Genomic DNA, 24836 nt, shown 5'->3' with positions numbered 1-24836 from the left:
TAAAACACAATAAAAATTTAAAACACAGTAACACAATATTACAACGCCAATCTGTAGTTTTTTCAATCACTTCTTTACTGTAATTGTAGTTATTTGTTATGATAATATAAAAAAGTGATGTACTGCTTTTATTGCTTTATTTGTTTTTTTTTAGAATAGGTTTCTGGTTTATTTAATTTTTTTTTTAGAATAGGCTTCAATAAATGTTATTTTAAATAACCGTGTAGATCCATCTTTACTTGGCACAGCAAATGGTTTAGCTATGTCAATGGTTGCAGTAGGAAGGCGTTGCATCTTTACTCAAAAACTTTCTCTAAATTTAATACCCTTTGAGTTGTTTAAATATTTAGATTTATGAAAATAATGAGGATAAAGATGAGATGTAAAAAAGGGAAGAGGGTTTGATAAACATTTCATCGCTCCACATTTTCTTCTATAAACTTACTGTTGAGGACAAAAATTACGAACTTTGGTTTGAAGTAAGAAATAGTGAGTCCAACACAAACTCAACAAGTTAGGAGAATGGAAGGGAGACAAGTTAAGCTGAGCGTTTTTCCATATGCTTTATAACTTTCTAAAATTTTTAGGTCTGTTGGACCAACAGCGTTTGGCAGTGTTTATTCCTGGTCATTAGGAAATGTCGAGAATACCTTAAAAGTTAGAAAAAGTCTTGGGTTTCCGTTTAACGAATACTTTGCGTTTCTTTTGATTGGTTTTTGCATTTTTACTGGGAACTCGTATTCCTGAAAGTTTCAACAAAAAGAAAATCTATCATAAAGATATTCCTGTAATTGTTAAAGCAAGTTACTTTAAACTCGACAATTCTCTTTTACACGTTGAGCTTGTTTGCAAATTATTTGGAGTTTTTATTATGATTTTAGAAAGTGAGGCATTTTTATCTTGAGTAAACACTTAAAGTTATCAGCTTTCGCATTATTTCTAAATATTGTAACAGATAGCTGTTAAGACATTTTATCCCCTAAATCGATTTCGGGAATTTAAATTGATTTCTCACAGTTTAGTTTAGGCGTTAGAACAAAGTAATAGTTATTATTGTTCGCAACTTTTATCAGTGTTGATCACAATTTAACTTAAGGGCGATTGAGTTGCTTAACATGTTTACAATAGCTATGGCTTTGAAGTCTACTTAAGTGTTAAGACCATTTTTCCCAAAATATATCACGTGACAAGACCACAAATTCTTAAATTAAAATTTTAGTCAAGTATTGTGGAAATCACCAATGGTTTGGTTTTGGATTTTAGTTAGCTTGCTCTATTGTGAATTAGTGGAATGTGTTCAGATAATTGATTTACATTTTTAGAACTTACTACTGTTAACGTTGACGTTAAACTTGGTTCGTCTATAAAGGTGTTATATATATAGCTACTAGAAAAACTGGAGGCAACAATATTTTTTTAATGTATAAAATCTGGAATATTATTTATTAAAACAGCAGCAATATGTAAAACAAAACATCATTAAACTGAAAAGCTTTTGCTTATTTGATGAAGAATCATAGTAATCAATCCAAAAAAGATATAACTGAAACCAACCATGAGACCTAGCTAATCAAGGACGTATTAATAGATGGACGTTCAACGCATTGTTATAGATCAAAGGTGCCGCCAATTAGCCAAAAACTATGCGTGTTACCGTCAATTTTCTAAATTCATGATACAGATACTCCGACTTCTACTCGTCAAATTTCCGTCAAAAAACCTTCCTCAGTAAACTCATTATAATTATGCATTTACTGAAGCTTATGGTTATAAAAGACAAAAAAATTAATCAAGAATAGTTCACATATCTGAAAAAGGTTGATTTGAGCTATGAACTCTGCTTAATAAAAATTTAGCTGTGTTTAAACTTTGACGTCTAAAACTAGGCTTTTGCAAAAAGGCTATGTTTGGTTTACTAGAATGGATAGAGTAAAGTGAAACAAATTTTCCTTATTAAACTGAAGCTGCTATGATATAGTTTAAAGGTCGAAAAAGATATTTTTAATGCTCTTTTCACCCCACTCTCAGATTATGCTTCCCACTTTAAGGTTCAAATCAGAGAGTATTTCTTATTTTTGTCGGAAATGTCGAACTTTTTTGCCTCGCTTTTTTTTTTCTCTTGAATTTGTGATTTTTTTTTTTTTCGTGAACGACCTAGTTAAAAAATTTCTTACTTTCGATACCTAAACTGCATTTTGTCTAAAGGTATTGTAACTAAAAGCATCTTAAAGTTCATAAAATACTATTCGTTTCAGGAGTTGGAAAGATATATAAAGTATGTACTTTTAATGAGCATTTTTGTTTAAGCATTTTTAAACTGTCATGTAGAGCTACTTTAAGTTATAATGATCTAATTTTTTTAATTATTACTGTTGTTACTAATAGTAACAATAGAAATAATAAAAATGATAAGACCATACTTAAGTTGCATATTCTTGAGCCTTCTACAAGTGATGCATAGCCTTATTTTTAACCTTTTCTAAATATTATATCAAAAGAAGTAATTTTATATTTATATTTATTATCTCATTACAGGATAAATAATGAGTCTTCATGAGGAATATTTAAAACATTTATGTAGAAAGTGTGGCTGCATAAAAAAGCAGGATAGTCACTATCAAACAAAACCTGTTGTTATCTATAAACAAGCAATTCTTAGCTTTTACAAGCTGGATACAACCTCAGACTATCAAAAAGTTCATCCTGAATATTTATGCAAATCATGTTATATGGTCTTATACAGGTTAGATTTAAAATCAAAAAAAGGCTTTGAAGTTGAGAGGAATGATAAATTCTTCACTTTTTCTGAACACACAAAAACCTGTTATGTATGTAACACACTCACAAGAGTTGGAAGAAATAAAAAAGTACATGCGATAAATATTCATCAACGGTTAAAAGCATTTGCATCAAAACATGGTTTTGACTGTTACAATGAAAATAATAAAAACTATTTTGCAATAGTTAAAATCAATAGTTATCGCCAATCAAATGGCATGTGGAGACTAATTGTTTTAAATCGTGAAGTGCCATTATCCATTAACATTAACAAATCTCTTCCAGATCAACTAAATCTTCAATCTGCTAATATTATATTCTCCAACATTTCATGCATAAACATCTGTAAATGTAATAATGACTTCCACTATCTTTTTTTCTAATCAGAAATAAATTTTCTGATTTTAAAAATTTCCGAAGCACATCAAATGAGGATGTTGGAATAATTGAAACGAGAGAAGGAAATACAGTTGAAAACTTTAAAGTTATTAGACGTAAAGGTTGTTCATTAATGTTTAGAAGTCTGTTGTGATTTTAATACCATCTACCATACTAACTTGGCTGTAATGGGACCCAGGTTAATGAGAAATGTCAATCATCTATTACCTTTAACTAGCCATTTTTTAACTGTGTACATTTTCTTACACCAGTATATGTAAAAAATGTAATAAAGACAACTTGCATTCTTCTATATGGCAGTTCAATAGTACATTACAACAATTTACAGTTTTGAATAATTTCTACAATCAAAATTAAGAGTTATTACAATATTTTCATAATCTGGGAGTATTTGCAAATATAAATTAGCACCCGTTTAGGCGTTAAGCTCCACAACATGTGAGTATAAGCACACCTTTAGTGGCAATGTAACATTTCTTTTCATGCTTTTTAAAATTCGATTCTCTAAGATATTTATTGTAACATTTCAGACAGGTAAATTTAGTTATTAAGCGTTTTTCTGTTTTTTTCAGCATTTTGGTTTCTTCTGCAATCAGCTTCTCTGTAGGAATTGCTGGTGGTATGAGCTCCAATTCAAAATCCTCTGATAACAATTCCGCCAACTCTTCAAGATCTATCTCAATAAAATCATCCATAACTAATTCAATTTGGCTATCAATATTTTCAAGCAAAAAAGAATAATCTTGATTAATAGCAAAGTTTTCTGTCATACTCATTTTATGTATCGATGCTCAGTAAAATACTTTTAAAAATATTTTTATTGGATAGTCGAGACCATCTTTTTCCGACGTCGAAAAAAATAAAAATACTCCCCGGTTTCGCAATTATCACCTATTGTTTCGCTTTTGTTATCTAAACAAAGCGTAACACGCATATCTTTTTTATGAAGCAATGCGTTGAACGTCCATCTATTAATACGTCCTTGAGCTAATTAAGTATTCCTGCGGTCTAGCATTTTCAAGGTCTGACCTTGATACATCAGTTTGTGCAGGACTTCATGTCTTTTTACAATTTTGACGTTGCGTTAGTAAAAACCTGGACCATTGTTTCAATAAAATAGTGTAGCTACAAAATAGAAGGAATAGTTAGAAAAATCAAATACTGAGGCGTACACTTGAGCGCTTTCCATCGGTTTAAAAATGAAAATGGAAACAACCTTAGTTTCAGATGATTTTATATAATCTGCAATAAATAGGAATGGGAGAGGGATAAGCAACTGAATTAGAACTTAAAAAGTGAAATGTATTTAAGTATGCATAGTAAGAACATAGTTTCCACAAAATGTTTAATTTATATATTTTCTCGTAAAAACAAGCTTTTCACCTTTTGTTGCTTAATACATTTTTCTAGCCTCGTTATGAACAAAGTCTATCAAATCCAACTTAAACTTTGTAAACCTGAAACTTTTTGCCGTTTTAATGGATGCTGGATATTACAACAAGAACTTTTGTTTGAGTTATAATTAAAATGCAGAAGTTGTATATTTATCATAATAAAGTCCTATTTGTATCATATGCCCTTAACATAGAAAATATAGAAAAAAGCCAAAGTCAGAATATATCGGCAATAAATAAAAATTTTTTTTCCAGATTTCTTTCAACGAAAAATGAATAAATCCTGTAATTTTTCAACCCTTTTTTCTGCTTTTTTGGCTTGTGAGGACACCACTTTTTAAAAGTTGTTGCATTTATCATGTAATATTCAACAAAAAAGAAAATGCAAAACAATGAGTTCTTTTTATATAAATAAGTAAAAGCAAATACTTTAAATTAAAATTAATGGCAAATAACTATAAAAAAATAATTCAAAATAATTTTCTAAATCTCCCTAGTCGATAACTGCACCATATTACCCAATATGCTAATAATATAACTGAGGAAGCGAGATTAGTATAGTGGATATCTATGCCATGTTATCCTATATGCTAAAAAAATATCCAACGAAGTGAGCATAGCATAGATAAAAAAAGGATAAATAAAACCACTTTCCAGGATTCGTAATTCCTTTCCAACTTTTTCTCGCACAACTCTTTTACCTAAAAAAAAAAAAGCCTTATATGTTTGATATCAAATATTAGTCAATCAAAAGGGATGCTATTTGTTATTACTTTTGCTATTCTTTATCAGTGCGCTTAACACCTATAAACGGCGGCATAGGTACAACTATAATATACGTAATGTAATAATATAATTTTATGTAGAAAATATTATAACAGGTAAACTGTGTACATTCTTTTATTTATTTTTATTGCAAAAAAAACATGTCGTCGTTGCAATCGAATCTTTATTACAAACAGGTTGCATATAATTGGTGCAGCACTTCCTAATTTTTCGTTGTTTTCGCTTCATGTCTCTGTAAATGTAACAATTACAAACAACAGATGAAGCTTCAAGTCTACCATGTGGTACTGGTATTTTGGGCTTTCCTTCAAGAGCTTTGAAAATACGACAGCCAAACAACATTTCTATTGCACTTCGAAGAAAATGGTTTCTCATCATTCGATTCTGACTGCGACTTTCAATGGTAGATAAACATAATTGAGTAGCAAGATATTTCAGAAATTTTCTTCGCTGATCTTCGGTGCTAAATTGTGGATTATGCTCTCTGTCGATGATATGATGCCAATCCAGTGACGTAAATCATATTGTAAAACAATAGTAGAGGCCAGCGTAACGTTCGTATCGACTGTATACTTTCCTAGCATTTTGCCTATTAGATCGATTCCACTTTTAGAATATTGTGGCACTTGATTATCTCCGATTTACCTGCCATCGACTTATCAATTTTGGCCATTTATGTGCGTAGAGAAAGAAATATTAACAATATGTTTTTCTTTGGCACATGAGCAAACTGCTGCTTCTTTATTGTATGTAAAGTTTGTAGAGTGGATGGACCTTTTTAACTCAATTGTTTTGAAAAAATTGTCGGTTAAGTTTCTTCCACAAACTTTATGCAAACTTACCAGTTCTAACACAGCTCTTTCATAAATATTTACTTGTCTAGGGCCCAAATATTTTTATCCCAAATTTGACTGACTTACATGTTGCGTGAATTTAGTATTACCTCTAAAAGGGAATAGTTGTTCGTCAACAGTGATGCATTCCTAAGGCTTGTAAGCTCTTTCAAAATTGTTGTTGAGAATTATCCATATATCACGAATTGGTACAGCTTGATCTATTTGCGCATGTTCTGCTTGTATATTTTCATTATCAAAACGAAAGAACCTAAGCTAAAGCTTGAATCGATCACAGGGCATTGCTGCACGTGTGGGTGGCTAAGCATCAACTTTCCACATATCTCCCAAATTTTCTTTGTTGTTTTTATGTACATCAGAAGCGATAAGAAATCCGAAAAATCCATCTAATTCAGTTTCAGTAAATGGCTGAAAATATTTTTCGGTGGTCTTTTAGCTGAAATTAGCTTTTCTATTGATCTAACGCAAAAAAAAGTTCTCTCGGAAAGTATAGACAAGGTTTAGCTACAGAACCACCTTTTCGTCATATTATATTTGGATTTATGCATTTGCCAGTGCAGAACTGCATATTCCGTTCTATCTTAAGCAGTCAAATTGGCGACCAAGTTTTTTGGTTCACTATCATTAACTTCCTCTGAATCATACTCGTTTTCTTCCTTAATTATGAGCTTTGGTTAAATGTCGGAATCTTCAACCGAAACATCCGCTAGTGGCACATAATTTTCATCATCAAATGCAAGATAGGGATCTTCATCATTTTCAGACTCAGATTCTTCAAACATTTTTCTTATTTCATCCGAAGTAAGTCATAAATTATTTAATTTGTTAACAAATTATAGCTTATTCTATTACGTAGTTTTACCAATATAAAACTTACCTAACACCTCGGGTCCTTTGTGTACAGCTAGAACTGGGACCAGCTTCATTATCACACTTCACATTATTTATAAAGCTTAAGGTAATTCAAATATAATTAGGCATTTAGGTAAATCTTTGATGCGTATTGTTCGAAAAATCCAAAAATACTAAAACTTCGACGCATTGAAATACCGTTTCTGTTGGAGTTAAAATATTTGTACTTCCCCGATTTTTCAAAAAGGAATTCCTCCACTTGAAAAACAAAAAGGTATTGATATAAGACCTCAAACATTTATGTAATGGCACAAAAAACAACAAACACCGTATCGCTTGAGAAACAAATGGACGCAAAATCATATCAATACTCCACATTTTTTTCTGTATGTCTTTTTCAGACATTGAAAATTATATAGGGTGGTTCTAAATACATGAAACCTTGCATAAAACATCAACTAAATGTTTTAACAAAACTTTCATACACTGTTAAAAATTTCCGTTAAAAAACGGAAAAATATTCTGTTACTTGCACGGAAAGTATCCGTATATCCATGTATGGGATGTACAGATACATTATGTACGGAAATTTTCCGTATCTGCGGCCAAATTTTCAAATACGGAAGTTTCCGTTGTATTAATAACTGCAGTTATAATCAACATGTTAAACCGCCATAAGTGATGATTTTTCAAACTTATATTTGGGTACACATTTAGCTTCAAAAAGAAATAGAAATATTTATAAAAGTTGACAATTGCATCTTCTTCTTCTTCGATTATTTACTGAAAAATTTGTAATGCTTTTATCAAAAGTTGGATTTCATTCTAGATATAATATTTATAACATAACTTTTTATAAAATATAATAATATTATATATTAATTTATATAAATATTATATAAATTAATATATAATATTATTATATTTTTTAAAAATATATATATATATATATATATATATATATATATATATATATATATATATATATATATATATATATATATATATATATATATATATATATATATATATATATATATATACTGATGTATTATCAACTCCAGGGATATTAAATTAATTATTTTTAATTATTTTGTGTTTAGCAAAAATATTAGTAATAAAGAGAGATATAGTGGTTTTGTAACAATTTTTAGCTTAAGCAAGAAAAAGTTAATTTTCAAACATTCTTAGAATAATGAAATGTTATTTCATAAATTTAGTTTTTTTTTTAGCGATGATTTAGGACCAGATGGGTTAAAGTTATTAATTTTCTGTTATAAAATATTCATTTTTCATTATATTATAATATATAACAATGGTATATAAAATAAGTAAAATAACTTAGTATAAAAAATTTAAAATTTTATTTTTTAAATGGTTTTATAATAAATCAAAATAAATTTTTATTAAAGATTAGAAAAGAACATTTAGATTGTTAAAATGTTTATTAGAATGAATAATTGTTATTAGAGTTAAAATAGAGTTTTAAACTTTTTCTTAATTTATCTGCTGCTCAAAAAATCATCGTATTATTTGGTTGGTAAATTTAGTAATTGATTATTAGAATTTGATTTCAAAGAAGTTCTAAAGATTTTTATTTACTTAATAATATAAAAAAATCTAATTTTCTAATTTTAATTTAAATCTAATTTAGTACTGGCACCAACAATGGTAAAAAATTGGCCTTCGCTAAATCAGTCATATAGAGTAACAACTTTAAAGTAATCAATCATTGCACACAATGAGTTTTTTTTTAAATTTATTACTTTATTAAATATTAAAATGTTTCCTTACTCAAAAACTTATGCATTTTTATTTTTAGTTGATTCGAAATGGATAAGAAAGGAAATACTATATTTTTTTGCATTTGAGTTGATTTATTTATATTTTACGAAACTAATATATATATATTAGATAAAAATAAATTTTTATGTACTGTGGGGTGCAAAAAAAAGCCACACTGATATTTTTTCTTGATTTCAAGTATAAATTGTATAATCAAGCAAAACAAAAAAAATTGGATGTGGCAGTGAAAAATTCAGGAAAGAAGAGGTATGCATATATATAAACTAATATTTATATAACAAAAATCATTAGAGATACAGAATAATATGGGCACATTTAATATTTTAGAAAACAGCAAACGGATATAGAAATTGGACGAATTATTGAAGCTGCTGACCAAGGAGAGTCTCATAGAAGCTATGTAGAGCGTTTTAAACTCCACTATTAGCAGATTGGTGAAGAAATATAAACAAAATGGTACAACTGAAAGCTCTATTGGATCAGGGAGAAAACCTAAAACTTCAAAAAAGGAAGATCGCTACATTCTTAATGTTGTCAAAAAAGATTGTAAAATCACATGTAGTGAGATAAAACTAGATTTGAACCTTACTAATATCTCAAAGTGGATAATATCTCATCGAATAAAAGTATCAGGTGAATTTTTTTCTGGAAAGCAAATAAAAAAACCATTTGTTAGTGAAATCAATCGCAAAAAAAGATTAAAGTGGTGCATTGAGCACAAAGATTAGACATGTGAACAATAGGCTAAAGTTATTTGGAGCGACGGGTCTCCTTTCATCTTGTTTTATAATGGTCGACCTCACTGTTGGAAATTAATTGGGGAAAATTCAACCCCCAAACATGAAACGCAACCATTAAACATGACAAAAAGGTCAATGTGTGGGGTTGTTTTAGTGCACACAAAGTTGGACAACTTTACCGGGTGAAAGACACCATGGACCAGCATTTGTATCACAAAATCTTAGTTAATCAACTTGGACCAAGTATAAAAGAATTTTTTCCTAATGGTGACTACATCTTTCAACAGGATAACGATCCCAAACATACAGCACGGTTGAATAAGAGATATCTAGAATCTAAATTGATACCAGTTATGTCTTGGCCAGCACAGTCTCCTGATTTAAATCCAATTAAAAACCTATAGTCTATATTGGATAAAAAGTTGAAAGATCGTAGGGCAACAAATGAAGATAAACTGTTCCAAACTCTTCTTGTTGGTTGGAATGCTTTGCCAAATGACTTATTAAAAAGGCATGTAGATAGTATGCCTTCTAGATGCGCAGAAGTCATAAAAAACAAAGCGTGGCCAATTAAGTACTTATACAACTAAAACTTGAAAAATACTTCACAAATCCTAATTTCTTTTTATTATATGCAATATAGAATAATGTCAAAAGCATTTCTATCAAAATTGTCTTATATCACTTTTATTATATGAGTTTGAGACATTTTTTATTGCTTTTTTTTTATTAAAAAATTGAGTGTGGCTTTTTTTTTGCACCCCACTGTAAATTTATATAGGATTATGTAATATAATTATATTATTATGTACTAATACTTTATTAACTATTTTTTTTTTTTTTTATTTGAAGTTGTTTATTTACAAATTGATTATTTAATCACGGAAAATTTAATATTTTATTGTAAATCAAAAATGATTTGTTTTAGATAATATTTTCGATAACATTCAATCTATTTTACATTTAAAATGTTCACTTTTTAAATTTTCATATGAACAACATTCCTTTCATTTACGAAAACTATACGGCAGTTGAGTTGCCACAACCTTTCTGTTGTTTAACGGGGAAAACGCATTGATTTTCAACGGAAATTTCAGTTTATATGCGGAAAATTTCCGGCAGCTACGATGACAAAACCTCCCGTTATTTAACGGAAATAAACGGAAAAAACCCATTGTATTTAAACGGAAATATCCGTTTATTTACAGAATTTCCGTTTACATGTGATGGGTTTTTCCGTAAAATAACGGGAAGTTTTGTCATCGTAGCTGCCGGAAGTTTTCCGTAGAAAACGCGATATTTTTTTAACAGTGTAGAGAAATACTACAACTGTAGTGAAAAATTAATAAAAAGAAATGTAGGTACCTATGCCGCCTGAAGAGGCTTAAGAAAATTTTTTTATTACCATGTAATCTACGCAGAATAAGCGTTAACATTCTTTTCCCAAGCCACACAAATCATAAAGAATGTTTTATAAATTTTATCGAGTTAGAAAAAGATTAAACGTTAAAGTGATTTAAACGAAACAATAAAAATTAAACTCGGAACTTACCAATCCATCTAGTTTCAAAGTAAAAGCGTCAAACGAAAAATTCTTCATTACTCTATCGTGGCCGTTTTCTCCCATTGTGGATGTGATCTTTTCGTTATTAATAAATGCCATAAGTGAATCAGCAAACTGCTCAGGTTTTGGTTCACATAAATACCCAGTAACCTGATTTTAAAAAAAACTTTAAATTTTTGTTAATATTTTTAAAAATTCTAGAAAAAGAAATTCAAAAACAAAGCATTTATTTTTATTTTTCGCATGCATTTTTTAAGATTTTACGTTCAAGAATCTTTTTTTTTAAGAATCAATTTTTTTTAAGAATTCAATCACTATCATAAATTTGAAAATGAACTAAAAAAGGGAATAGATAGAAGGATAAGACTATATATTTTAAAAGAAAATGTAGATATATTAGAAAATGTAAGATAAGTATCAGTGGTCATTAGATATTTTGATTTCAAATAATTTAATTACTAAATTATTTAACTTAACTACGAGGAAAAATACATATTCAAGATAAACTACTTGATGAAAAGAAGTATTTACCATTGATTTAAGAAAAAAAAAAAAATTATTGCTATAACACACGTTAGAAATTAGAAAATTTAAATGGGAGTTTTTTTTAGTATTTGTAAACACTAAAAAATAATACTTAGCAGAGCAATCATCCATTAAATCAAAACATACTTAAGTACAGGTACTTATACATTATGCAGTAACTATGCAGTAACCAGGAAAACACTTATACAGTATACACTTTTTCATACATGTTGTATAAAGAAAGAAGTCAACATACTTAAATGTGATTATAAAAAAAACACTTAAAAATTACCTTATGCAGTATAGTCTCCTTTGGTCCACCACTGTTACAAGCAACTACAGGGCACTTCATATACATGGCTTCAATAGGTACAATACCAAAATGTTCATTACTAGGCGTATAAATAAGACATGTAGCTGACTGTAAAAGAGCAACTTTTTGTTCATCAGTAATTGAACGCATAAATGATATGTTCTCACTTACACCAGATGATATTGCAAGCTCATGTAATTCTACATAATGCTCTTTATTCTCGCTTACTCTTTCATCGTAACCCCCTAGTATAACAACAAACACTTAGTGTAACTTGAAACTGTTCCCAAGATTAATATTCAATGCAAGATTAGATTTTACCTGCAATAATAAGGTGCACCTTTTTCCATGTTTTCATCAGACATAACTTTTTCAACTCTTTCAGTGCATTTATACAAAGTGCAAGATTTTTCTTACGTTCATAACGATTGATACTGAGAAAAACAAACTCCTTCCCAGGAGGCAAATAGCCATTTATAAGTTCTGTTCGTTTTGCATTATCAATCAAATTAAAAGAACCAAAATTTAAGCTAGGATAAAGCACTCTGGGTTGGCAACTGAACAATGTTGTGAATGAACGATGAAAAGTTTCTGATGTGAAGTTACTGTTTACTAAGATTATATCAGCAAGACCTAAAAAATAAAGAACAAAAAAAATTGATTAAACTTTAACATGTTTTTCAAACTTTAAAATCCGATTTGTAAAATAAACATGGGCATCTACCTGTAGTGAATTCCTCTAACCAATCAATTGGAGCTCTATACAATTTTTTTAGTAATGTGTCTCGTTTTGTCAACAGCATATCTGGATAATGACAATAAAATATAACACGCGCTTTTTGGTTTAAATTCAGAATCGGAATGCATGCTGATATTTGGTCGGATATAATTACATCAGGTCTATAATCAGAAAAACATGTTAAGAAAAGAGCAACATAAATCATTCGAACATAAGCCCAGAAAGCATAAAATCTTCCTAGAGTTTGCCTAGGTAACCAATCACCTATCGCTTTAATAGAAAGGGTTCCATCAATAGTTTCAGTGAAACAATGCTTTGGGTTGTGATGTGATGTAAATATCTGTACAATGTGACCTTTGCTTTTAAGAGCCAAAGCAGCATCACATACTAATCTTTCTGCACCACCAATACCAAGGTCTGGATGGACAAATGCAACTATTACCATGCCCAAGTTAGCAAAAAGATGAATATATAAACTTTTTGAGGATTTTCTAGGAAAAATTTTTAATTTAAAGCATGTCAATTAGAAAAACAAAGATTGCATGATGCCTAAAACTTATTGCAATATTAAATTCTAAGACTAAGGTGTATATATATGCAATAAAGTTTTATTTGTACTTGTATTTGTTTTTCATCACTTAAAATTCTTTCAAATTTTATCAAAATTCCACTCTTTCTAAAAAATTTATTTTTTCCCTTTTTGATGTTTTATTTGGAAATGAAAAAAATTTTTAATATTTTTCAGTTATTTCTTTTTGCAAAAACAATACGAACATAAGCACAAAAATAACATTGTGAGAAAAATATTCACAGTAAATTTAATATTTTGATAATAAACATTTATAATCAATTTTCATTTCATGATGAAACATAATACATCACAAGCATCAATCAGAGAAGCATGTCTGAAAAAAAGATTTAAAAAAACAAAACAAAAAACAGTGAAATGTGCTGAAAGACATTAAGAGAAAAAAAAGTTTGAAAAATTAATTTTTACAAAATTCTGATAGTTAGAATTAAAGCAGATAAAAGTCTTAAAAAAACCACAACAATAATGCCTAAATCAAATAAATATACTTTACTATAATAATGATAAACCATATAAATATTGGTGATACAAATAATATATATAAGAAAAGAACTAAGTATAAAAATTAAGAACTACACATTTTTTTTTTATGCAGCATATTTCCTAATGAAAAACAAAAATGTAAAATAAATTTTTTAAATAAAATTCCTCATGGAGAAACTTTAAAAATCTCTTATGTTGTCCAGTAAAAAATTTAAAATTAAAAAAAAAAAAAAAAAAAAAAAGAAGAGGAAAAAAAAAATCAATACAGGAAACTATTTTCTATTAGTTTGCAGAAGAGAGAGGTTGTGTATGTGAAGAAACCCTCCATATTTCAGTATTACCATTTATATGTGTTTGTGGCTCAAGTTCAGTCCGTTCAACACCATACTGAGCACTACAGGTGTTGTTCAAAGATCCTTTGTTTGTATAGTCTTTGAATCTAAATATTTCCTGTTCAATATCTTCTTTAATTAAAGGATTATTAGTGTTATTTTCAGTTGTAGAGACTGGGCTTCCAGACCGACTAGAATATAGACTTTCATTTTCCTCTATGAACCGACCCATCATATCTCTGTAACAACATAAATAACGGTTTTACAATCAGTTTAGAAAATATTAAATGTTCTTAAAACAGTAAAGTACTTGTACTACTCTGTAAAAAATCATAAAATTTAAAACTTACGCTATGCCTGGTATTGTATATTTTTTACGACCGAGTTTTGTCTGAGTGACAAAAGCATCATGGCGTTCTGTTTTCTTCCAAAGATAATAAAACTGTACTATTTCACCAACTGTCCTGGACTGTACTTTATTACGCTGAATAAGACGAAAATCTTTACCAAATACACGCAATCCTATAACAAAATTATAAAATAATTAACAAATATATAAACAATGACAAATGGCACAATATCCATCCAGAAAACTAGAAAATCTCTTTGAAATATGAATCTAAAGAATTAACATTAAGGAAACATTATGGAAAGACCTTGAGCTAGCTAACAAACTTTGAAATAAGATTTTGATAACTTTAGATGGGAAGCAGTTTTGAAAGGAATGGAAAATCCTAAAATGGCTGACATGAATCTTTATTTATTTAGAAGTATGCTTGACTCACATATTAAATGTTCAAACCTGTCCTGGGTCAGAACTATTGAAACCAATAGAGTATACAGAAACAGCATTATATGATTATCATAAAATTATTTCATTAATTGTAAATAATAATACAATTAATTTGATATTCATTATTAAAAAATCATAAGTGAAGCCTGGAGACCCATCATAACCCACTGAATGCACAACATAACCTTACATCTAGAAAAATTCAGTTACAGTGTTTATGTTAATGGTTCTCCAGGCTTCTTTTGAATTACTATGAGAAAGAGAACTTTGAATAAAAATGATGCACAAATAGATAGCGATTTCTAGCCAAAAGTTTTCACATGTATTATTAAAAAAGAATTTACAACAAATACTTATTCTAATTAAATATATTAGCATTATATGCACCTTTGCTTTTATTTTCCTTATTTAAAATGACTGATTTCTTAAATAAAAAAAAACAAATACACACAGATGATTTTATTTTTTATTACTGACTTATAACAGTAAGCATTACAGATTTTAAAAACTTTAAAATAGATATAAGTTGAATTAAAACCATCATCGAATGCCTCAAGAGATTAAAACATGAATAATTCTTAACTATTCAAAGTTGTTGTAATCAAGAAAAAGTAAATCTTTAACAAAAAATTTAACTTATTTGAGGTTTTTTTTTTTTTTTGTAAATCTTAGAAACAAGATTTTAAGATAAATTAAAAGCTGCCATTCCTTTTGGAAATCAACAACTTTCATAAACCTATCCAGAATATTAAACACTATTCACTTTAACATTTTATTCTCAATAATATTTGTAAAATTTTTCCACTCAATCTCATATGCATGAACTTATCAAATATACATAACATAATAGTTTGAAATATGAGTAAAAATATACAAACAATAAACAATAAATTTTCTATTTCTGTTCACTATTTATATAAGAAAAATTTTTTTAAACTAAAAATAGACCTACCTAACCCTACAATGTTTGCATTCTTCCATTTTTGTTTCTTTTAAGTATGAAAATTTAAAATTTTAAAAACATTAGTAATAACAAAGTGAAAACCTTGTTCAAAATTTTGACACTCATCTTCTGACCATAAACTGACATCCTGTGATTGACATTCTTGTTCTTGGCGCTTCTTTATTGCAATGTTTACATCACCTGTTTGAAGCAGTGTAAAGAGAGCCTAATTGCACAAAAATATTTTTGAGAATCAGTAATTTTTCAAAACAACTTAAAGTCCTTATTTCTACAATAACACTTAGATTAATTTTTCTCCTACTCATTTCCTTCTGCAATACAGTATTTAAAAATATAAAGATTTTTGAACTATATTGATCAATTTAAAAATGTAAGACAATACAAAAGAAACCATATGACACCTGTTCATCATCATGATCAGGGGCTTGATAACCATGCTCCATAAGCTTGTAAACAACAGTTAAATAACTTTGAACTAAAAACAAATTTTTTAGATTGAAAAACAGAAAGAAAAAAGCTAAAAACAGTTTAAGTAGAGCCAAATGTTTTTACTTAAATTTTCAAGTGCAAAATATTATCTTTAACATTATAATATGACATCATAACACAAAATCATAATATAATACCACAACGTGACATTAGATCTTTGCAACTAAAGTTTAAAAGAAGTTTATTGCAATTTAGAAAAAAGCCCAAAAAGATCTTCAATACTGAAAATTCTCTAGTGAAACATGAAACTTACGCTTTTGTGCACTTATAATATCCGGTTTCCATAGCAGCTTATCATCTTTTTCTGCAGCTAAAAACAGACAATTACTCTTTTCCAGAAGAAATTGAATACCTAATTTACAAGTTGATTTATAATAGTAGCATAAGTACCCTCAATACATTTATCCCCAACTATATCCTGAGGTTCCCTCAGACTATTATAACAAGTTATCATAAAAACATTTTTATGTATTTATGCTTCTGTATTCCAAATTTACAGACTGCTTTGATAACTGCACCTTTTTTGGTCTTAAAGTTATTCTATGTTATTTATGTTGTTAAATATTTTCTCACTTTCTTCCCCGTCTTTATAAGGGCACAATAACTGTTTTACTTCAGCTTGATGGTCAGGCCCAATTTGTATTTCCTATAATAAACAAATATTAACCAGCATAAAATTAATGATCGAACAAATTTGATAACATAAGTAGTATTTTATTGATTGATTTTATTGGTTGATTTGTGTAGTTCTAGAAAAAGGAAATGGATCATCTGTAAATGATGCATATATCCTAACTTTGGATTATGTCATGTAACATAAATCAAACCTTTTTCCAGTCCTCTGCTGTTGGTTGATATTCTTCATCTGAAGAGTAATCTTCATCAAAATATTGTGAATTTACTGCAGCTACTATAAAAAAAAGTGTAGAGTTAAAAAACGTAACACTATATAAAAACTTGAAGCTACGTCATGCAATTTTTGTCATCTAGATTGAAAAGAATTCATCAGGTTAGTTTGAATTTTTTTAATAAACTAATGCAATATATTACTAATCACCTGATAATATAAATGTCATTAAGCACACAGTCTTATAGTTTTCTTGATACTTTGAACTGTTTAGTTAAAATTTTTGATTTTGTAATAATAATTTTTGATTATGTAATAATTTTTTTTCTGATCATGTATTAAAAATTTCTAGAAATTTAAAAAATTATTATATTTTACTTGTACTTAAAAGGGCTATGAAAAAAACCATGTAAGATGAAATGATTCTAAAATTTAAAAACTTTATTACTATACAACACAAAATATTTTGATGAGTTTAAAATTTAAAAAAATTTATATATAAAATTTTAGGATTCTTTTGTCTTTATTTTTATTGTAGATTTATCTTTCATACCTTTATATTAAAATATAAAAAACAGCTACAAAACAATTTTTCACTTTTTATTTAACATTTACTACTTTATTTCATTTTGACAGTATTTCAATCAAACTGAATTACAAAAGACAAAAAAATTCTTAAATTTTTATAATAAAAAAAAAATAATAAAATAAATCTTAGGATTGTCACTAACATTACACGAACATAAAGTTGATCTCTCACACCAAAATCCAATATAATAACAAGCAGAACGTTGGGAAGGATTAGAGATGACAAAAGAGCCAGCAAATGAAGAACACCACAAACTATTTAACTAGTACCTAATTAGCTAATAAAACTACCCTTTTAGCTGTTAACTGGGTTATGGCTGCAAAAAAGTAATTGTACATTTATTATCTTTATTTTGATTAGGTTTTATGAAGATTTTTATAAAAAAACCAAATCAAGTGGCAAGCAATGGTTTTCTAATTTTCTACCAGGTCTCTCTCAACCCTTAACATTTGTATGTGACACTACTTTTTTGTTATTGTTATATTAACCTTCTAAATGTCTTCATCTCTTTTTCTTTTCCTGCATAAACAAACACAATTGTACTGAATTATAATAGAATATAAGTTAGCATAAGACAAAGCATAGTAAACAACAGGAGTAAATAACAGGACTTCAATCAGAAAAAGAGCCTATCAGAGAGAATAGTTGTTATGAAATAAAGAACTTGAAATAAATAATGAAAAGAAAATGAAACTAAGAAATTGATAACATAACTTAAACTGTTATTAGATAGATGTTTTAGATAAAGATATTATGCCAGCATAGTATAAAGTAAAGGGAGCCTAAAGACGCATGGAGTAGTCTGTAATAGATTAAGGTAAGTAGATTTTACGATCTACTTATTTGTAATATATATGTACAAATTTTATTAAAAATACAAAAAAAAAAATTTCTTACATTTCTCTAGCAGGATTTCTATCAATAGTGTGATTTTGAGATGAAAAATCTTTATTAATAAGTTATGCTTATTTACTTCAAAAACAGTTATAACTCTGATAGAAATGAGTAGAATCCAAAAACAAAAAGTTTACATTCTAATTTTACAGCGACTACACACAAACTCATTTAAAACAAGCAATTTAATTATCAAAAAATTTCCTGTGACAAAACTCATGCACTCCTACAAGTTTACATCATTATATGATAAAGCTATTCTGAGCATTTGCTGAGGATACCTACTTTGTGACAGATGAACAATTGGACAGACAAGGATAAAAGTAAAAAATGACACCTACCTTCAACTTTTTAAATTCACAACTCTTAAATATTAGCAGGTCTAACTCATTTTTTTCAATAGTGTGCTATACAACATTTATATTCTCAGAAAACATGTTGTTCAATTAATATAACTAATTATTTTCAATTTATAATTTAGGCAGTCACATGGCTTCCAGTAAAGCCACATCAATATTATTTACCATACTTGTAGTAAAAAAAATCATTATATAGTAACTATTTGAGCTTTTACTTTTAATGCACTATTACTTAAAACTAGGGCCCTGCGAATTGGCATTTTTAGTTTTGAATCGAATCTCGAATCGAAGCAGGTCTTGATTCGCGAATCGAATCGAATCACGAATCGAATCACTAATTGAAAGAAATTTAAGTTTTTTATCTTTATTTTTATGTATACTATACAAAATATTACAAAACTTGAATGTTATTTGAACAAACTCTTTTTGTTACTTCTAGCCCAAATTAACCGTTCCGCATTTTGTTCGGAAAGACTATTGCGTTTACTGTCGATCACTCCTCCTCCCACAGAGTTAACTCTTTCAGACGAACAATTTGTAGCTTGAACAGCAAGAAAATCAGTTGCAACTTTTGATAATAAAGGGAAAATGTTACGTTTGTTTTTCCAGTAGAGAATAGAACAATCTGAACGTCCCAACGTTTTCTCTTCGATGTATGCAGTAGTTTCAAAATTTAATTGCTCATCTAAAGTTCTTTTCTCTGGTAGAGTACGATTTTTAGAGATATGTTCAAACATTTTATCAAAAATTCCATTTGCTTCAGATGACAAATTTGCTACTTCGAGTTGAATTTCAGCGGGAATCATAGTGATATTTAAATCGTGTTTTTTTTCAGATGTCATTAGAAAAGATTTTACCATTTGTTTCTCTGCCAAAGTAAGCATTTCTGATTTAAATCGAGGGTCTAAGAAAGTAGCGGTAAGAAAAACGTCTTCACTTAAATCAAACCTCATTTCCAACTGCGTAATAAGATCGTCAACAAATTTACCCATCCCTCTTTTATCCATCGAGCGAAGATAATTTTTCAAAGTTGTAATGCACGGATAAACTAAACTAATGCTTACGCTTTTTTCCGCACTTAGTATAGTGGTGGCTTCAGATACTGCATTAAAAATAGGAGCGACTACTGTTAATAATTGCACTTTTGTTTCAGTTAGACAAGTCGGTGGCACTTTCATACAGTTTTTTTTTGTGAACACTCAACTAGAGCAATCTCTATAGAACCATTACTTTTTTAAAATCCATTCCAATAAATTAGAAGTGCTGTTAAAGCGCGTTTCCACATCCATTGGAGGCTTTGACTCAGGTTTTCCTTGAGAAATCTGATACTTTTTGAGAGCTGCCTGTCCAACTGATGATGAGTGAAAAAATCCTACTATTTTATGAGCCTTGCTAATTAATGTAACAAGAATTGGTTGGTTGTGTATAGCTGATTTCACACAAAGTTGGAGTTTATGAGCACAACAACCTAGCCAATCAATCCCAAGAAGTTTAAGTGTGCATGGCATACTAGGAGTAGTATCGGTTGTAGCTCGGAAAATATTATCTGAAGTCAAGTCAAATTTTGACAGCACATTTCTTAAAATTTCTTCAGTGGAAGTAGCTTTGTGACAAGCATTTATTACTTCCAGATTTACAACTGATAAACAGCATGATTCTAAAACCCAAGAGGATGAAATAAAGTGGCAAGTAGAAACAAGAAAGTTATGGCCATTGTTGGCTTTAAAGTGATCAAAAGTGATGCTAGGTTTAGAGATTAACTGGCTTTTTATACTTTGTTGGAAGTTAATATATAAATCATCGACCATGTCACCTAAATTTCGAGATAAAGTGGTCGGGTGTGGTGGATGATATTGCCCTTGAGTAAGCACCGAGCACAGATTAATAAAGCCAGATCCAGAAGTTGTCTCAAATGATCTTCCATCTTCAATTACAAATCTAAGCACTGCATGGTCGTAGTTTTTTTTAATAACTCTATCTATTGGAGGTCGAATAAAATACGAATTTAACGAGGAACTTGATGATTGCTCGATTGTGTTATCGGAATTCTTTTTTCTTTTAGTAGCAGATGTGCGCTTTTTTGTTGCTTCTACGTGTAGTTTTTTATGGTCACATTTTAAATGGTTCCATAGATGAGATAAAGTTCCAGTTTTCTGAACAGAATACTTTTTGTTGCAATTTTCTTGTTTGCATTGCCAGAATACTCCTTTTTTTTTCAAAGAGTTCTTTAACTGCCAATTTTTTAGAAGTCATTTTATAGCTTGATGCGAAAATAGCTTGATCTAGCACAAACAAAAAGTATCGAATTTAAAATTACTTTAGTGAAAGCGAAGTTAAACATTAACGACTCAAAAAATAAAACCTAACTTTTGCGTTACTAATTTGCGTTCCGCTCTGTTTAAATCCCTAATCGACAATTAATTTTAATGAAAAGTATGTTTACGTTCCAAAATTACTCTACCGCAGAATTTTCTGATAACATAAATATTGATATTTTGAAAACTTTTTAACGCCGTTTGTATGAAAACATAAAGTAATTTAAATAAAAAAATGATTCGAAAATTTCGAATCATTTTTTTCGAATCGAATCTTGAATCGAAGCGACATTTGATTCGCGAATTGAATTGAAGCGATTCGCAGGGCCCTACTTAAAATGTATATAGAGTATATACTAAGAGTATAAGCCAAGGATAAACTAGCATATACCATATAGAGTAGATACTATGCACTTGCATATATACACCTAATAAAATAAATTCCCTAAAACAATTAATCTTTTCATGAAAGAAAACTAATTGTAAATATGAACACTTTAAATTATTTTTAGTAAAAAAAACACCGAAACTCAATAAAAAAAAAAAAAGCTATACATACACCCTCTTGTTATTCGTTGGTTTCCAAATGGATCAAAATCATCATCATTTATTTGAGAAACATCACAATTTGTATCATCTTTTATACATTCACTTTCAATTTGAGAAGCACTTCCAACCTGTGGGGTGTCTGTTTTGTAGTAAATTCTTAAAAGGTCTTCAATTGGCATTTCACCTTCCTAAGTACAACCATTATAAAATTTCAGCAAATCTTCAAACAAATTTCAATTAATGAATGTTAATTTTAAAGATTTTACTACTTAAACAAAGTTTCATTTATATAAAATACTTTTTATGAATTTTACATTTTGGAATGTTATCAACACATTTAGATGTACTGCAGTTAATATTTACGATGTAAATTAACCCATAAAAAGTTGCAGGACATTAGATAAAATAGGTTTTAAATTCATGAATGTAACAGGAAAAAAAAATTACAAAGTTTTTTTTTCTCTATAGGTGTTATAAAAACATCAAGCAGTTAATGCACTGTGTGGCTTATGTGTCATGGTTGAAACAATTTTTAATATTTAAAAAGTGATTAAGGGTTTGAGGTTTTATGATAATCTAAGGAACATAAATTAAGGAAGATGTCATGCTACGTTGATTGTTATGGTCTCACAAAATTCACGTTTTAAAAATACTAGCCTTTTGAAGATCAGCAAGTTCATCCTCATCTCCTTCATCTAATTCTTCTTCCTCATCTAATGTATCCTCATAGTCATCCTCATCTATCATCATTTCAGCAGTAACCACAAACTCTTGATCATCTTAAGAAGCAAACATGTTAAAGTTAGCTACTTTAAATAAAGATTTAGCAGATTTAAAAGTGCAGTTTGAATAATAAAAAGGCATTACTGTAACAATGATGAAAAAGTTGATTGTTTAAAATGTAAGTTTATATGTAAACAAATTTAAGTACAAACCAGAAGAGTTTGACAAGTTAGCGTTTGCTTCATCCTGAATGAAAAATAGACCATTAACATTGAATGATTCTTGAAAAAAAAGACAACATACAGTAGAAATTATTACAGAAAATTTGTGTAATTTATTTGAAGTTTTACCATTTGCAGATAATTGCTTAGTTACCAGAATATTTAAAGGACCAGAAAGAATGCAAAAACCAAGTCTTTTGTAAATACTCTTCATTAAAACAGTTTTTTTACACATTGATTATTTTATCTAGTTTATTATAAAAAACTCAGGTTTTATTATAAAGGTTAAGATACCAAAACTTTTAAAAAAGAAAAATAAATATATGCTACTTTCTAATAGCTACTTAATTTACTTAAAAGTAAAATAAGTATAATCAATGAAATAGAACTTGATTTAGCTTACAAAATTTGAGCATAGCATGTTTTACATTAAAATATCTTTTATAAATACACATCAATTGCAATCACAAGTCTACCCTCTAGAGAACATGTATTTAACAAATTGGATGGAAATTACTAATAAGACACTATAAATGAAGGATACCACAAAGTAAGTGTAGTTAAATTTGTTTTATGTTCTGGAATGAAAGCATTATAGTTTTATTGCATGAATCTCCATGTTCTAAGGTACTTGCCATTTTCTTATCAGATGTTTTGTTTTTTAGATAAAGAATGATCATATATATATATATATATATATATATATATATATATATATATATATATATATATATATATATATATATATATATATATATATATATATATATATATATATATATTACTATTGATTGTAAACAATAGTGATATGAATGTACATTTGTTGCTTCAGAAATTTTCTCTATTTTAGATGATTTTAGTTGATCACAACTTTCTCTATTCTTTTCTACACCAGTTTACTTATTTTTAATTTTTTTTTTTTTTTTTTTCTCATAGAATTTAATAGAATTTCATAAGTTAATGAAACTTTAAAAATTAAAATATTTTAATGAACTTAGAAAAAAATACAATTTTTTTTTCTTGTTTTTAATTCACCTATAGAATATAGCTATTATATAAATATGTAACGAACATAAAATAGGGAAATAGCATGATTGTAAGCAGGTACATGCTCTTATGAACACTTACAGGCATGTAGACATCAATATTTATTAGGAATAATGGGATTATACAGAAAGTTTAAGACAACAAAACTAATGAACAAAAAAGTGATATTATGTACTCTTATGTACATCATTTCATTTGAAAAAAATACGAAAATTATTTTAAAATCAGTAAAATTAAGAGCCGCTGTAATACATGTTTTCATTTGAAACTAAGCGCGGCGTAAACATTATTGTCACATGATATTAAAAATCACATCCAAACACAGATAGTTATAATTAACACGTGATTAAAAAGTACTTTTCCTGTTTCACTATGATGAAAACATTTAAAAAAAAAAAATTTTTTACTGTTAAAAATTGAGTATACATTTTTATTTAGCATTTTCTCTCATTAAAACTTAAAATATGCAAATCTCTATAAAAAAAAGAAAAATAACTTTTTTATTACAGTTAATACCTGTTCATTTGGATCCTCCATAAATTGAAAAACAAAATAATATCAGCTAAATTTACTGAATAAATGCAAAATCGTTGATGCACAAACAAATGACTATTCCACTTATTTGAATTCACGCATGCGCATGAAAATTAAAAGTTAAATTTTAAGTTAGAGGAAAAGCGAAAACGTTTATTGGGTTGGTTTCAGAGATTACGAATATGAAAGATTTGGAGAGTAAAGCAATTACTAAGAGCAGCGATTCTTTTTTAGCAAATGATTGGATTCTTTTTACCCACGAACTTATTTTTGAAAGCTTAATATTATTTTAAACCGTGATTTCTATTACTTTTATTTTTTACAAATTGATTCAGAAGTCGGCTTTTGCTTTACCATT

At 28.3% G+C, this 24836-nt stretch overlaps 2 protein-coding genes and 1 long non-coding RNA gene across 6 annotated transcripts; 1 reads left to right on the top strand and 2 right to left on the bottom strand.

Moving 5' to 3' along the window:
- Nucleotides 1-4957: 4957 nt before the first annotated feature.
- On the bottom strand, nucleotides 4958-13515 carry LOC145192587 (alpha-1,3/1,6-mannosyltransferase ALG2-like). 3 transcript variants are annotated; one of them, XM_090091354.1, is made up of 6 exons: nucleotides 13015-13262; nucleotides 12736-12911; nucleotides 12333-12644; nucleotides 11991-12256; nucleotides 11162-11323; nucleotides 4958-5272 (listed from the first exon to the last, which is right to left on the bottom strand). In XM_090091354.1, exons 2-6 carry the CDS (start codon nucleotides 12812-12814, stop codon nucleotides 5162-5164), a joined length of 930 nt encoding a protein of 309 aa, XP_089947480.1. In that variant the 5' UTR covers nucleotides 12815-12911; nucleotides 13015-13262; the 3' UTR covers nucleotides 4958-5161. The 3 variants fall into 3 exon arrangements, 2 of the variants coding, with proteins under 2 accessions (XP_089947480.1, XP_089947474.1); XM_090091348.1 differs by having other exon boundaries at nucleotides 12736-13515; XR_016453626.1 differs by lacking the exon at nucleotides 4958-5272 and adding an exon at nucleotides 10391-10731 and having other exon boundaries at nucleotides 10903-11323; nucleotides 12736-13510.
- On the top strand, nucleotides 8114-9587 carry LOC149894745 (uncharacterized). Of its 2 annotated transcripts, XR_016453635.1 has the most exons (4): nucleotides 8114-8599; nucleotides 8718-8784; nucleotides 8886-9115; nucleotides 9197-9587. It is a non-coding gene; the product is annotated as an uncharacterized LOC149894745 (long non-coding RNA). The 2 variants fall into 2 exon arrangements; XR_016453634.1 differs by lacking the exon at nucleotides 8114-8599 and having other exon boundaries at nucleotides 8613-8784.
- On the bottom strand, nucleotides 13499-24586 carry LOC145192310 (mesoderm induction early response protein 1-like). Its single transcript, XM_090091360.1, has 11 exons — nucleotides 24461-24586; nucleotides 22889-22922; nucleotides 22611-22732; nucleotides 21964-22141; nucleotides 17228-17310; nucleotides 16974-17046; nucleotides 16654-16710; nucleotides 16313-16386; nucleotides 15993-16116; nucleotides 14505-14676; nucleotides 13499-14393 (listed from the first exon to the last, which is right to left on the bottom strand). Exons 1-11 carry the CDS (start codon nucleotides 24479-24481, stop codon nucleotides 14105-14107), a joined length of 1227 nt encoding a protein of 408 aa, XP_089947486.1. The 5' UTR covers nucleotides 24482-24586; the 3' UTR covers nucleotides 13499-14104.
- Nucleotides 24587-24836: the final 250 nt, after the last annotated feature.

Source organism: Hydra viridissima, unplaced genomic scaffold (genome assembly GCF_058129835.1).
Source record: "Hydra viridissima isolate aposymbiotic clone 2 unplaced genomic scaffold, HvirCarnegie_v1 scaffold_1, whole genome shotgun sequence".
Classification (NCBI taxonomy): Eukaryota; Metazoa; Cnidaria; class Hydrozoa; order Anthoathecata; family Hydridae; genus Hydra; species Hydra viridissima.
This window is presented reverse-complemented; position numbering and strand designations above follow the sequence as displayed.

Excerpts from the sequence above, each read along its gene's own strand:
- LOC145192587 (XM_090091348.1), bottom strand. The coding sequence starts at position 13,195 with ATGGTAATAGTTGCATTTGTCCATCCAGACCTTGGTATTGGTGGTGCA. Across the intron at positions 12,645-12,735 it reads GTTAGAGGAATTCACTACAG|GTCTTGCTGATATAATCTTA; the intron begins GTAGATGCCCAT and ends TTTATTTTTTAG. Across the intron at positions 5,273-11,161 it reads CTTTGAAACTAGATGGATTG|GTAAAAGAGTTGTGCGAGAA; the intron begins GTAAGTTCCGAG and ends TTTTTTTTTTAG.
- LOC145192310 (XM_090091360.1), bottom strand. The coding sequence starts at position 24,481 with ATGGAGGATCCAAATGAACAG. Across the intron at positions 22,142-22,610 it reads AACTTGCTGATCTTCAAAAG|GAAGGTGAAATGCCAATTGA; the intron begins GCTAGTATTTTT and ends GGTTGTACTTAG. Across the intron at positions 17,311-21,963 it reads CCAACGAATAACAAGAGGGT|TAGCTGCAGTAAATTCACAA; the intron begins GTATGTATAGCT and ends TTTTTTTTATAG.